General features: G+C 42.2%; 1 protein-coding gene across 2 annotated transcripts; it reads right to left on the bottom strand.

Moving 5' to 3' along the window:
- Positions 1–1253: 1253 nt before the first annotated feature.
- LOC116392343 (sushi domain-containing protein 6) lies at positions 1254–15366 on the bottom strand. 2 transcript variants are annotated; one of them, XM_031863693.1, is made up of 5 exons: positions 15141–15366; positions 9757–9863; positions 7584–7787; positions 3888–4029; positions 1254–3656 (listed from the first exon to the last, which is right to left on the bottom strand). In XM_031863693.1, exons 2-5 carry the CDS (start codon positions 9848–9850, stop codon positions 3323–3325), a joined length of 774 nt encoding a protein of 257 aa, XP_031719553.1. In that variant the 5' UTR covers positions 9851–9863; positions 15141–15366; the 3' UTR covers positions 1254–3322. The 2 variants fall into 2 exon arrangements, with proteins under 2 accessions (XP_031719553.1, XP_031719552.1); XM_031863692.1 differs by having other exon boundaries at positions 1255–3656; positions 3888–4032; positions 15141–15363.
- Between the last annotated feature and the right edge of the window lie 666 nt (positions 15367–16032).

Raw genomic sequence — 16032 nt, 5'->3', positions numbered from 1 at the left:
AACAACACCCTAAAATATGTCTTCAACCACTTCTCGTGTAGATGTTCTCTTGTAAGGTCCTCTGGTGACTTCATTTATATCATTCAGTGTTTCAAGAAAGGAAAGGGCACTTCAGTCATCAATAGAACAGTCCAGCATGAGGCTTATGAGAAACAGCTAGAGGGCCTTGCATCCAATGTTATCATTCCAAAAGGCAGACCACTTTGGTCCCTGGATACTTTCATTGAATGGACAATTTGAGTTGGGGGTTGTCTTGCTGAGGCAAACTTGGGACCTGTTGAGAAAAGACCACTAATCCTGCCCAGGCTCCATCATGTAGCAACCCTTTTAGTGCGTCATCATCATGAGCAGACACAACATCAGGAAAGTCACTTTACTCACTAATGTCGGCTTCAATGTGTTTAGGCCCAGGTCTGTGTCTGCAGGGCACACTAGAGGAGGTCATCATGAGCATAAGAGGTGGGTGGTTCTCCTCACCTGTTTGTGTGTCACAGCGTCATTGAGTCCTTGGACTCTTCTAGCTTTATAAATGCATTCAGAAGGTTCCTGGTGATCCGAGGACCAGTGAAGCACATACACCCTGATAAAGGTACATTTCATTGGCGCTTCCAAAGACCTGGAAATTCCATCCCATGCTGATGGAAAAGCTGTGGAAAGGTTCCTCTCAGAACATGGATATACGTGGACATTCAACACCCCTCACTCTTCTCACATGGGAGGGGTTTTGGAGAGGATGATAGGCATTACGCGCTGTATCTTGGATTTTATGTTTCTCCAGGTAGGATCTTCAAAACTCAAACACAAGGTGTTTAAAACTCTCCTAGCTGAGGTCACTGCCATTGTGAACAATCGACCACTAGTGCCAGTGTCAACCAACCCTACAGATCCTTTCATTCTCACACCTGCTTCATTGCCGATCCAGAAAGCAGCCCCTTGTCTTGCTCCGGCTGCCAGGTTTTGGGGATAGAGTTCAAAGCCTGTCTAGCATGTTTTGGGACAGGTGGCACAAGCAGTATTTGTCCACACTGCAAGCCCGTAGAAAGAGTCCATCACTTACATGATGTACGTAGTCCATTCGCACTGAAATAAGGAAGTGTGGTGCTTCAGTCAGGGCAAGAAAAATGCCTGGCCCCCTAGGCATCGTCACCAATGTGTACCCAAGTGTTCCTCAGACCTGTAAATGAAATGGTCTTAATCATGCCCCCAGATGGTCAGGATGGGAAATGCTTGAGTTTGTAAGGTAAAGTAGTGAAACCCTCTGGGTATCAGACAGGGACTTATGTTACTAATAGTATTTCAATTGTTTCCTCTTTTGAAAACAGTTTATCTGGCGCTATCCTCTGGCAATAATATGTCCCTGCAACAGGTTTTGTGAATCTGTCCTTGTTAGAAGATGTCATTAGTGAGGGTCGACGGCGCTGTTGCTTTGATGATGGACCGCTATTCCGTGCGTTTTCTATTTCTTCAACATAAAATTGGTCTTTGAAGGCATTGTTGGTATGTACTCTAAGTTGCAAAGAACATTTCTGTTAATGAAGTGCATATTCAGAGTGTATGCAAAGTGTTTATTTCGCACAAGCGTTTGTAATGGAAGAGCTCACCAGTGTTTTGGATCGCATGTGAAATTTCTGAATGATCTGAATGTTTACTGTTTTTAATGGCAATTTATGTTTATTTCTTAGTTTTACCCAACTCCATGTGGCTTCTGTAAAAGAGTGAACTTGAAAACTTTTGTCAGCGTTATCATTTGTGGAAGAGTTTATCTGACTGAGGCAGAAGACAGGAGGACATATGGCAAGAAAAATGCCATAAAAATATAATCGCATAGTGTGCCAAAAAATGTCCTATAATATGTCAAGTAATATCATAGCATAGTATTTCATGAAAATTAAATTAAATGTAGTTTAGTATATTAATGCACCGATCAGCTGTTAAGAGCTTAAGAAGCACCAGGGAAGATTTGAACTATATGGGTTTTAGTATTTCTTAGTTAAAACTGTAGTTGAAATCTGAGCAGCAGCGAAATGAAACCAAACATTCTTCTAACTTTGGGAGAACGATCGTGTCCGTCTGCCGTGCTAAACACGTCCGGTGTGTCCTGCCGGCAAACACAGGAGATGCAAATGAACTTCAATCACAAAGTCACAGACGAGGACAAGATGTCAAACATCTCAACATTTATTCATCATATAATTCTGTGCAATAATACAATGTACAAATAATCTTTCGGTAAATATTACAATCCATAGTTAAGATTTGTTGCCACAATATGAAACATAAAATACATTCAAGGTCTGTGAAGGCGTCAGTCGCTCTGCAGAGGTTAGAGAGGGACCCAGCTGGGTTAAGTGAGGACACACACACACACACACACACACACACACACACACACACTAAAATTAGTTTCAGATTATTTGGTCCAACATCTGTGGAGTTTTCTTTGCAGGTTGTGGAATGATGTTAAAAGCACCTTTGTGTGTCTGCCCCGATGCCACCAGGGCAAATAAATGTACAATTATTTCCTATTTTCCTTACTGTACATTTAAATGAATCCAAATATTTTCACGTCTCTAAATATCTGCAATACACAAAATAAATATCACGACATGCTGCTCGTTGTCACAATCGATTGCCCCAGTGTCGGCACACTAGCATGGCATTAGTACTGTTACTCAAGTATTGGGTCTGAACACCACGCTGGCTTCAAATCAACAGCACCACCCAGAGAAACGCTTCACAAAAGAACCAGATAGAGATGGAATAGAATCTGTTGCTGTGGAAACGCACAGGGTTTTTTCGTTGCGCAGCAGCACGATCTGCAGTGTCACTGACGGGAGAGCACAGGAGACGTCTCCAGAGCAACATCAGAAACACACACTCTCATATCGATGCCGTCCTGTGGAAACCTCATCATTCCAGTTTGTGTGGTGATCTTTGTATCTAAACTGACGGATTCTCATCTAAAATATTGTTTCAACGATAAAATATACTGTCCCCACACTAAAAATAAGGCATTTAGGATCTAAAGGTTTTCCCCATACAGCACACAAGCGCCCTCCTCTGTCACTTACATTCCTACAACACACTATACAATCAATATCTCATGTATAAATGGTTCAGGTCTTTGTGACCCAACAACCGACCAATCAGAGCTTATCAGCTTCGTCTAAATTAGCGTTTGATGCTGGTGAGCTGCAGCTGATCAGGAAAAGTGCAGTCTGGTGTTATTTTTATCATCTGCAGAGCAAACACTGCAGCTGTCAATCAAAACCCTTCATCGCTAAACAACATGTGGTCACATGTGAACCCCACAGTCTGTCAATCAAGCGTCCTTGTTGTCCGAAAACGCAACATGTAGCTGCCGGACGTCCCCGTCGCCCATCCTGTCTCTGGGGTGGGACGACTGGACCTCCTCGTAGGGGGGAGGGGCGTTGTCGGGGCTGGGCAGGAGCGGGCGGTTGCTGCTGTCCGATTGGTTGTTGAGAGATGTCGGGTGACAGCTGGGAGCCTCCTGAGCCAACAGGAGCTGGGTGGGTCCCGGGGCCGAGAAGGCGGGGAGGCGCTGCCCCCAGCTGCCGTACACCGCCTCCTCGTAGGAGGGGAGGGAGACGGGAAGTCCGTCCACCATTAGGTCCAGCTGGTCTGAGGAGCGACGGCTGCTGGGACACACAGAGACAATTACCTCATGGAGAAGAAGCAGGTGTGTTGTACAGGTGAATCTCCTGACCTCAGTCATCTACATTAAATATGAAATGTAGGTTTGTTCCGCAGACTATCTCACACACAATCCAATCAAATGAGCCCCTTCATCGACACAACGTGTTCGTTTGAATCCATAACAAACTAGATGTTCTAGAAATGCAACAAGGTCAAAATCTTCTTCTCACCTGTGTGATTGACAGGGGTAGAGGCGGGACTTGACGACCAGGCAGGCAGTGGTGGTGAGCAGGAAGATGGACACGCCCACCGCCGTTGTGGCCATGCTGGGCATCGAATCGTTCACTCTGTCGTCAGAGCGCATGTTCGGACCTTCTGAGGAGGAAGAGCACAAGTGTACGTGAGACGCCTTTCACTACGTTTTGAATCGATTAAAAGATTGAATCTTAATCTTAAATCTCCCGACTCCTCCATAAATGAATAACATTGAATCTTTATGTTGTGCTAGTTTTGCACATACCACGTTTTGCACTACCTTATTCACACTAGAACAAAGGTTTTCCATTTGCACTATGATTGCACATTGCATCGTGCAATTCTGTTTTGTATAATGACAACAACAACACCCTGAATCCATAAATGGATAAATAAACTTAGAAATAGTTGTGAAAATCAGTAACTGCATGAAATTGCATCGGAAATCTCATGATGCAATTATAGAACAGAAACAGAAGACGTGGGATTAAAGTGTTTGCATGTAGCTCGTGTTAAGTGTTAAAACAGAGATTTTGGTATTTATATAAAAAATGCAAACGTGTAGATTTAAGACTATGAGCTGAAGCTGTGAGAGAAAACAATCCCCTGTGTCGCATCCACTGTGGATAAAAAAAAAAGCTGTTTTCCGTTTGCAGAAATAGATTATCAAACACAAAATCCATGAGGAGGTTTTTTTATCTAGTTATGTGGTTTCTCCGAGCTCTCGACAACACGACAGTAGCTTTCCGTGAGGCTCTGACAGCGAAACACAGAGGAAATGTTCAATGGTTAGGATGGTGGCTTCGCCCGCTTCCTCTTTCTGCTCTGACTTGCTGTCGCAGCGAGTTTGAGTGAATGGCGACAGAGGAAGTCGGAACTGGTCTGAGTCAAATAGAGCTTCTAGTTCCGCTGCAGAGAGTCTGAGTTTCTCTCCAAGTAGGTCAAGAGATGAACGCGAGCTGCTGCTGTGTTTGCACAGGTTTAAAGTTTTAGTGCTGATGAACTTTTAGAATCGGGTCTGATTCATCGAGACAACACTCGATCTCAATCGACTGCAGAGGGAAAGTCGAGTTCTAGATGCAAAAACAATACGACAAAAACAAAAATACATTTCAGATACAGCAATCTTTTTGGACTTACAGTGTCCGTTTTAACAGTGCTACACTCAGAGACGGAGTACAAATAAAACACCGTAGAAATACTACACTACAAGTAAACGTCTTGCATTGAAGATGTTACTTCGGTAAAAGTATCCAAGTACTACTTAAAAGTATAAAAATGTCCCCTGTGACTGTTCTACTATTGTGTCGTTAGATCAATATGTATTCATGTAAAAGCAGGAGTTTACTGTAGTAGTTGGTTGAGGTAGATTTCCTCCATCGGTTGATTGTTTCATTAGTAAAAATAGTGAGAAATGCCGTCAGAATTCCCCAAAACCCAAAGTTAGTTTTGTCGCAGGCGGCAAACCAGTTCTGAAAAGTGAAGCCATTGCAGAAGTGCCTTAAACTACTGGCCATCAGGGGGCGACTCCTTTTGTTCCAAGTCTTCTTCAATACAGCATGATGTTCATTTAGTAAATGATGGTCCCTTTAGAGTCAAACAGACCATAAAGCAGGTTATGCTTTAGGGCGGGGCTACCTGGTGATTGACAGTTCGCTACCACGGCGTTGTCATGTCTGGTAGTAGTTAGTGTTTTCGCCTCATAACTTTAACCCTTTTACATTCTGTTTTCAGTTCATGAAAGTTCATTCAAACTTTTTCGCTTTGGTTTTTAGGCTTTTAACTTTTTGTGTCACTATCAAAATGTCGATAGCGAGGCTTCCAAACTTCCTATATACCGTCTAATGTTTTGTCCAACCAACAGTCCAAACCTCAACAGCATCAATTGCACATTAAAACCTGGAACCATCAAATGTTTTTACACCAGATGTCAAATGATCAAAAGTTTCTTCAATAAATTAATTAATCAACTTTCCATGTTTTTTCTTATCTCAGCAAACACGATATTTTACAAATTCTATGAATGTTTTGAGTGTAAAAATCTAAACTAAAGCTGTCAAATAAATGTAGTGAAGTAAAAAGTACAATATTTCCTTCTGAGATCTACCAGTATAAAGTAGCATGAAAAGAAAAGACTGAAGTAAAATGTGTACTTAAGTACAGTACTTTTGTGTTAATTAACTTAGTTACATTTCAGGGCCGGCGCTGCGCTGAGTCACGACTACCTTAGAAACTGAGCTAATCACTGTGATGACCGGGCGGGGGGGGGGCACAGAGGGAATGAAATATTCTCTCTGCTACGAACCCAAAGCATTTAGTAAGAAACACTCTTTAAATCTGATTTCCTGTAAGGTTGGTAGTAAGAAGTACTGAGATCCTTGTTGAAGTAAAAGTAGAATTCCATTACAAGTACACAACCTGCATTCCAAATCTCACAAACTAAGAATTGTTGTGTCTTCACAACACGTTCTCAACCCAACTCGTCACATACTCAAGAAAAACATCATGGCTGGGCTTAAAATAAGTGTGTGTAGGAAGTAAAACGTACGTTTAGTACAGAAAACGCGTAACTTCAAAATAATTCAACAACCCTTTATGACACTAATAGTGGTCTCCTGGGTGAAAGTCCTGTGTCCCCCCACGCATCTGAGCTCTGAGCCCCCTGGTGCTTGTTGCTTCGTGCTGACCGTAGCGCGGCTACACTCAGACGAACGCGTGCTCGCGGTCGGAGTATTAGTACCCGTAGAGTCCAGTAGAGGGCTCCTCTTGTGCTTATAGAACTAGGGTAACAATACTGTATCCTTTGTTTTCGTTAGCTTGGAGTGAGCCCTTCATATCTACACAGGGAGTGAGTATCAAAAGCACTCATTATGCAAAGTATTATATTAATATAGAACATTATATTTTTCCATTTTTATCACACAAGAGCATTTTACTGTTGTAGTTCGTCAATGAGGAGCCAGTTTGAGATACTTTGTATACTACTATGTAGATCAGTAGTACAGTACTGCATGATGTTATAGGTTTTCATGTTAAAAGTAACTATTAGTGTCAATGAAATGCAGTGGAGTAGAAGTAGGACAATATTTCTCTCTGAGATGTAGTGGAGTAGAAGCATAAAATGTAAATATGAAATTACTAAATTTGTAGATAAGTACACTTCTTGAGTAAATGTACTTAGTTACATTTCACCACTGGTGTCCAGGACCCAGTGAAACCATTATTCATCGGCTATCAGCACAGTTATTTTTCACTTTTGTGAAGCAGGTAGTCTGCCACGTTATCATAAAGTGATCCAGGTGAACGCTGAGCTCAATAACTGACCTTTTGTTATCTTGAAATATAAAAACTACAACATGTGAAAGTTTTCATCATCCTCCCTCCCAGACACATGCTGAGCCAGTCGCATAGTTTACCTTTATTTATACTTTTTAGATTAAGCGGTTTGTTATTTCTTCGACGAAATATATGAAAATACTGAAAAAGCATTTTACGGCACAATGTTGAGATAGTTTGAGGTATGTGACAAATGAAAACTTGATTGCTCCTTGCAGGGAATTTCATTTATGGGTGAAGAGAACTCACTTCATACCGACCTCAACATTACAAAGCAAACATAGATGCTGTACTAGAGGTTGGACTCCAGTGGATTCAGGCTTCTGAACTCTTACCTCTGACGGGGATGCAGGCAGGAATCAGGGGCTGCCACCTCCCGTGGCGACACCTGGAGAACCGGACCTTGTTGTTGACGTGGTACCCGGGCTCGCAGAAGAAGTGAATGGAGCTCTTGTGGGGGAAACCTTGACACGGCGACGGATCACAGCGGAACCCTCCATGTTCTAGCACCAGAGGGTGAGTGCAATTACTCACTCGGCCTGTAGAGACACAAAACACAGTGGTCATTGGCCTCTACCTCACACCATTGCTGGAGTTCATTTCTCAGGATTAAAACCATGAATCCCTTTCATTTCCTTTCCAACTCATCCATCTCTGCTCCACATGCATGTGGATGTTTTAACTCCTTTATATCCTGATGTCTAGTTTAATCTACATCAATGCATCGTATTCTATAAGATCATCATGTTTGTAGCGTCTCTGTCCTGTGAGAACCTCGTATCTCTAAACAGATCAACAGTCCTGTTTTCAGCTTTGTGACGATGCATTTTCCAGCTGATCCAAGAGGCTTTTTAAAGAGTTTATTTAGATGAAGAGGTAGGAGGACTTTCTCAACTCATTAAGGAACATTTCATCCTTCAGTATATCACAAAGATTCACATTCACGTCTGGAGATACGTGGTTTCCACTGGACAGGACGGGGAGGGAAAACTGTAAACTGAAAAGTAACTAAAGCTGTTAGACACATGTAGTGGAGTAAAAAGTATGAAATGGCAATAATCAAGCAAAGTACAAGTACCTCGATTTTGTACTAAGTACAGCACTTGAGTAAATGATCTTGGTTACAATGACCAACGTGATCGACGAGGGACACGTCGACGAGAGTGACACCAGCTGAGGACACTGGTGCAGTGTGACAGCGGGACAGCGAGGTGATGTTACTGTAAACAAAGTGAGTCCACGGCTCTATAGAGGCTCAGGATTTGGTTTGGATAGTTTGGACGAGTGTGAACACGTAAATCCCTTCTGCGTACTGGAAGCTCTTTGCAAGCATCAAAAGGTTGCCCACAACAACCTCTGCCTTGACATAAATGGGCAGATGAGCCAACAATGTTACCCACTTCCTCTTTATCTTCACCCTCCATCATAAAAGTCTGCGTCTGCAAGAATAACGGTTTCCTCTGCCCCGTACGCTGCCGAACCCCAAACATCAACACGAGCAGAGTAGGTCAAGTGTGAGGCTGGGAGTGGAAAATCACTGGTAATGACGCCGCCACTAGACAAGTCTCACTGGTTTGATACAATATCAGAGAAAAGATGAAATTGTGATCTGAAGGGTTGTGTTAGAAACAGGAAGTCACAGCCAAGGTTTTGATGGACAGCAGTCCCCAAACAAAGGTCTGACTGTGGCTCCAGAAAAAGGTGATCCTGATATAAACTGTAATGTTGTGATAAGAAGAGGAAGGCGGTTCAGTTTCGAACCTCTCAAACAGAAAAGTGTCTACATCCTGCAACGCGCTGCCTAAAGTTCATCTCGTGTTTCACAATCAGTCATCATAATAGTGGGACTATTAGTGGGACTAGCACTGCGTTTCTCTCGGTCGCGTTTATGATTGAAGCTTGTTTCAGTATCTCACTGCTGTGGAACATCGCAATCAAAGAGATTACACGGTTTTCAAAGGATTCCCTACATTATTCAGTTCCACAATGTATCACTAATATGCTGCAGTCAGCATAAAGGCGCCACTAAATCCGAGAGGTTATAGTAAATATCAAGGATTTTTTAATCTTTCCTCCTTTGAGAATAAATGAATAAAACAAAGCTTTCATTACGAGATGTAATAAAGACACACTGAATAAATGATGCAACATGAAAAATCTTCAATTTCTTCCACAAAAACATTAAATATCTTATTGTTTCTCAGTGTGTGTTTAGCTCTCGAAGCCACCGCAGAAAACGTCCAATAGATAGCCGACTTCAATTACTTCATAAGCCCCAAACCATGGCAACAACGGTATCCAAGCCGTGTGCATCACTATTTAGTGTCCCCTGGAAACAGTTTCTGATGTGTGCTTCTCGCAGCCCGTTTCTAGATTTTTAAAAATTATTTTCAGTATTTTCAACACGTATATATATATATATATATATATATATGCCTGTCTGCTACAATGAATGAAGGAGGAACCACCATAGAGACTTAAGGAATGAATGCATGAATGAAGTCTTACCCGCCGTGAGGAGCGGCGAGGAGGCCAGGAGGAGGAGTCCACACACCAGACTGACGCGTCCACAGGGCGAAGGATACGGGACCGACGCAGACATCAAACCAGACTTCCTGAAGACACCACAGGGATGACAAGTCAGAAGCAGAACACACACAAACACACACTGATACCAACGTGTTCTTCAACAGAAAGCAGAAGTCACACCTCGCTCACGAGGAAGCAGCTCTGGTTTAAAGTATGAAAGGAAAACAAAAGGTTTTCTTTTCCCAGTCTGAATGCATGTTCAGCTGTGATGTTCATCCACACCTGTCAGCTGCTGAGGCTGCAGCCACACCACTGTGCTTTGGTTGAGTGCCACCTCACCTCTGCTGGCTTCACCTGTTGGCCACCGAGCAGCTGCACTGATCAAAGTCTTCAGTTCCATTTTCAAAACAAACTGAGAACCAGTTACTTCTCGTCTCTCAGGCTAAACTCATCGGCAGCCTGTGGCGGTTCGAAATGTTGTAACTCGGGTGACCACCAGGGATGTTAATGTGCGAGCATAACGAGCATCATTTGATTTAATGCATCAATACTCCACTTATAACATGCTAAAACATAAATGAACAAGCTACGTGCTTTAATATAGTTATCAGTTTCACAATTTGCAGAACCTAACATTAGCAGTGATAAATAAAATGTACCTTTTTTTGACCTTTTTTACAGCATGAGGTGATGTAATAAGACAATTAGCCCGGATGTTGTTGGATAAAGAAAAAAGGCTATTTGGCTATTTGTAAGGTAAATTTAAAGTCATGAACTTTGCTCTGCCAAACAAAGTGGAAGGTGTTATGTAATCTCTGTCATGGTGCACCGACATGACACCTATGTACGGGCTCCTTTAGTCTGAGCACACAACGGCCTGACGTGACCGGGTGAGTGACAAGGATCATTACACAGTTAGCGTGATGTGAACATTTTCAACAAAGCAACGATGTCCATTTTCAGGATATCAATATTATATGTATATTAATAATATTATAAATAATGCTCTGACCTGTCCGGGGGTCCTTTCCTCAAACAATGTGTTAACCATGTCACCTGAAGTGCCTAACCCGAACCCAATTTTACAATTCATATCTTTAAAGGCTGTTTTCTCAAAATAAGTTTTGTTTTCCAGAAATCTCCACTTCCGTAGTTCTTACATACACCAAACCTTCCAGTTTCATTCCCACCTGTATTCTGGAGGTTTATACGGAGCGGTTTGTTCATATACAGCGTCATTCAGCCTGATTTATACAACATTTTATCCCAAAAAACATGGGCAGAATGGATTTTTATGGCTCTTTTTTTAATTTATGGAGTGATACAAAGATATTTCCAAAACCTCCTCAGTAAAAACCTTTGACTCGAACATGTCAACAAAATGAAACAAAAATTTCCAAGGGTGTACATAAATAATGTAACACCTGGAAATAGATTCTGCTTCGACCTATTATCCTCCCATCAAACCACGACTGTGAACCTGTCCTCAACCTCTCAGTCGACCCACAGTGAGACCGTCCCCTCACACTGTTTACTGTGTCAACACTGACCGCCGGTGCAGAACAGAAACCGATCACCACCACAGCGACCCGGACTCTTTCTCCAGATGACTTGCAGCGAGCACGCAACTTCCTGTGCTCCCTAGTGCCAACGGAGCCAGACATCTGCTGAGGTGTCGGCCTAAATGCCACAGTGTGTTTTTCGGTGTGCGAAAATGTGTGTGTGTGTGTGTAGGTGTAGCTTTTCCTGTCTTTAGTGTGTGTGTGTGTTTTGTGCTTTCATGTCAAGAAGGATGCCAGTCATCTCTGGAGCAGTGAGGGAAGGGAGATCCCCCCCCCCCCACACACACACACACACACACACATTAATATTCTCCATCTTATGTGACCACAATCTGCATGGGAGGTCTGCATCTTAGTCACCGCGGCTCTCTGTGATATTATAACTTCTGCTGTAACGTTCGCAAAGTTGGAATTATTGTGACCGGAGAAAATGAAAATGGCTCATTTCTTTTCTCTTGAAAAAACAAAACAAAAACACGAATCATCCGTTTTGTGTTATAAATGCACATTGTGGTGTTGTTAAATCAAGACAGTCTTCTTTTTTTTGGGCTGACATCCAGTGTCGGAGGAAGTGCTCGGATCTTTTACTGAAGTGAAAGTAGCATTACTACAGTGTAGTAATACTCTGGAAGTAAAAGTCCTGCATTCAGACTTAAGTAAAAGTACATATGTACCAGCATCACAATAACCTTAAAGTACCAAAAGTAAAAAGTACTCATGCAGAATAATAGATATTGTATTACTGGATTATAAATATTGGTCTCTTTAATGTTGCAGCTGGTAAAGCTGGATGTTCTCCTCTGCTGCAGATGATCACCTCTCCATCATCTACAGCTTCCCTTCATGACGGAGGGGGATCTAAGTTACAACAGCAGAGAGCACTTTGTTTTTAATGCATTGGCTTAACTTAATGTATTGTATTTTTTACTGCTGCAGATACGTTCTTAACTCCTTTATATCCTGTTGGTTGGTTTAATCTGCATCAATGCATCATATTCTATAAGATCATCATGTTTGTAGCGTCTCTGTCCTGTGAGAACCTCGTATCTCTAAACAGATCAACAGTCCTGTTTTCAGCTTTGTGACGATGCATTTTCCAGCTGATCCAAGAGGCTTTTTAAAGAGTTTACTGAGATGAAGAAGTAGGAGGATTTTCTCAACACATAAAGGAACACTTCATCCTTCAGTTTACCACAAACATGCAACATCAGCACATCTGGAGATATGTGGTTTCCACTGGACAGGAAGGGGAGGAAGTACAATATTTAGGTCTGAGATGTAGTGGAGTAAAAGTGGAAAGTAGCATAAAATGACAATACTCAAGTAAAGTACATGTACCTCGAATTTGTATTTAACTTCAGTACTTGAGTAAATGTTCTTAGTCACATTCCACCACTGTAAACGTGACGATAAAGAGCTTGAAGTGCATTTAACAGAAACCCATCCTGGTTCTGTGAACACGAAAGGTGTCGCACGTGAAGTCGTGTAAAATTAGGTAAAGTAACATTTCGCAGCTGTAAACACTCAGGTGGCTCTTTCTTGGTATTATTTTCAGGCACACAGGAAGTGATGGATTTTCTGTTTCCAGCCACAACAGCGACTTGTTTCATGAAAACAGAGGAGGAGCTGGAGCGTCCACAGACACAAACTTCCACTGGGGGAAAAACCACCCACTGCAAGACGAAGTGAAGATGAAACACCGAACACCAAAGTTCACATAGGCCGAGCGTCTTCAGCCACTGAACCACATCTGCTCTGCTGCTTCACAGTATTTCTGAAAGAGACGGCTACAAACCCTGTCGAGTGATTCAAGTTTATAGCGTCATGGTTTTATTTTACTCTTTCAGGAAGAGCGGAATGTCTCCAGTGGTGGAACAAGTACTCAGCTATGGAATGTAACTGCACCTCTGTCTTCCCCCCCATCTGTCTGTTGTCACCTCCCTCTCTGTCTGTCTGTCTGTCTGTCTGTCTGTTGTCACCTGTCTGTCTGTCTGTTGTCACCTCCCTCTCTGTCTGTTGTCACCTCCCTCTCTGTCTGTTGTCACCTCCCTCTCTGTCTGTTGTCACCTCCCTCTCTGTCTGTCTTGAATTTGCCAGTCGACCCTCATCTACCTGCATGTCTTTTATTGTTGTTTAGCTGTGTCTGACTGATTTATGTATCTCACATACTCTGCATGTTTTTATGTTTTGTGCCTCTGACATGATGTTTTTTAGTGTCTAACAATTGCATCATAATATTGTCTTTAGTGCATGTTTCTATTTTTACATAATTATCCCTCATTGTATTTGCTTTGTGTGTCGACTGTGAGAGCCTCTGTGTTGCATGTCTTGTTAGTACTTGACAATGTATAAGAGTCTCCTGAGTGAAGATACTACGTATATTAATATTCTCACTTTTTTTCATTGTTTGTGCACGCATTATAAAGCGTCAATATTGTATATTTAATCTTATATTCTGTTTTTAGGTTTATTTTGTAACATCTGCCTCTTGGGACTACAGATGAAAAATAGCCTTGTTGCTAACTCTGGCGCATTTACAGAAATGTTTTATTAATGTGCACTGTCCTTTATCAAATAAACCAATAAATAAAAAAATGTAATAGTACCATACTGGGATATTACTTAAGTACAAGTACCTTGTACTTATCTGAGACCCTCTTTGACATTGTTTTATCACCTTGACACTTGTCGGAGTTCCACTTTGAAATAACCTTTATCGCTTTTCTTGTTTTTACATATAAGAGATTTAATAAGGTTTTGCAGACCGCGCCTTCAAAATATCTTCTAATCATTAGAAGATGATTTGATTTGATATAATTATATATATGATATTTCATATTACCTCCACCTGCTTGATGCGAGTGATTGATGCGATGGTCGGAGTTATTAACGCGTTGAACAGCCATCGTACACAATGTACTCAGTGATGATGAACAAGGCACAGGGAGGCAGCTTCTGTTATGATGGTGCCGCCACAGGTTTGCCTTCATGGCGTTAATCCATGAAGCACTTTGCGTTCAAAGTCTGTGCCGGTTAAACTAGAAGCGTATGACATCATAAAGTCGACTAAAGATGAATGAAAGAAGCATACACATGATCATTCGGCGATTTCTGGAACATTATTAATAGAGTTGCAGATTATCATTCTCTCGGTCGACTAATCGATTGACCGACTAAATGCTTCAGCTCTAGGTTTCATTATAGTGAAAATAAACTCTTCAATAAACCGCTAAGACCCTAAAAGACCTCGGAAAGCTGCTTTAAGAAAGAGACAAGCTCCTTCAGACATGTGCAATCCCCCCGAAACCACCCCCACTGATCCCTCAAACACCTGGAATACACAAAACCTCCAGAGACCCGCGGCAGTGTGTGGGAACCCCCTCAGTGGTCTGCACTGCATAGTCACACAGGTTATTATGTGGAGAGCTGCTTTGTTCCTCAGTGGAAGCTTCATGAGTTCACCACAATGCTACATGTGATTATGAGATATCAGGAACAAATCCACTGTACCTGCACGTAAATGACACATGTATATGCAGGCTGTTTAACATGTAAATATCATCACTGTCACATATAAATATGAGCATACTGTAAATAGCCGGCTGTCAAATCCACATATGAAGCCATAAGACTCATAATGCAACCTCTTTCTCAAACAGACGTAGAAACACTGCGCACAACGATCAGATGGCGGAATAATCGATATATTCCTCGATCGATTTAAATCGATATAAAGTTGCAACACCGACGCCTCCTCTCTGTGAACGGACTACATATCGAGCGGTTTTAAAAATGTCTCACCTGAGAGCCGCGGATGAGGCAGCGGCGGCGGCAGCAGCGGCGGTGAATCGGCTGTGGAGGCGCAGAGGAGAGCTGCTTGTTTACGGGTTCAGATCCCAGGAACGCGAAGTGAAGCTGGATCGATGAGGAACTCTCCGTCCGTCAGTCAGCCGCCGCTCCGCTACTGCGCAGCAACAAGTGGGACCTTTTCGGCTGCTCTCGCCCCCTGACTCATCGATCAGCTGTGCTCGACACCGACCGCCCCGGGGCCTCCGATTGGCCGCCGCGAGCCGCCAAACACCGCCCACCTCCGTCATGTTCTGGAAACGCTCTCTTTATCTCACGCCACCCACCCACCCACCCCACACACACACACACACACACACACACACACACACACTAATTTAACCAATTACTTCCTCCCTCTCTCTGTCACACAGTTATTCAGAAAGAGGAAACCGCTCCAACATATAATACAACATATACAGTCATTCAAATATTAATAGGCACTGACTTTATAACAATTCTGAGGTAGTTGCACTTTGCTTGAGTATTTCCACATTCTGCGACTTCATACTTCTATTCCACTACATCTCAGCGGTTAACATTGTACTTTGTACTACATTTGTCTGAAAGCTTTGGTTACTTTGGAGATTTAAAACTCAATATAAACTAATAAATGATGTTATTATAGTTTAAGCTGCCCAGCAAGTATATAAACTACTTAGACTTAGCTCAATCTTTACCTGCTGCAAAATTAAAGTGATGAACACATTAATGCATCAATCATCATAATCCAGTAATATACTATAATATTATTCTGCACTGGGTCATTCTGCATATCGAGTACTTTTACTATTCATACACAGATATTTTGATGCTGATACTTTTGGGCTTTAAATTAAGGTTTTGC

The sequence above is a fragment of the Anarrhichthys ocellatus genome, unplaced genomic scaffold (genome assembly GCF_004355925.1).
Source record: "Anarrhichthys ocellatus isolate YVR2014 unplaced genomic scaffold, GSC_Weel_1.0 scaffold29, whole genome shotgun sequence".
NCBI lineage: Eukaryota > Metazoa > Chordata > Actinopteri > Perciformes > Anarhichadidae > Anarrhichthys > Anarrhichthys ocellatus.
Note: the sequence above shows the minus strand (reverse complement) of the source record. Positions and strands in the feature narration are given on the sequence as shown.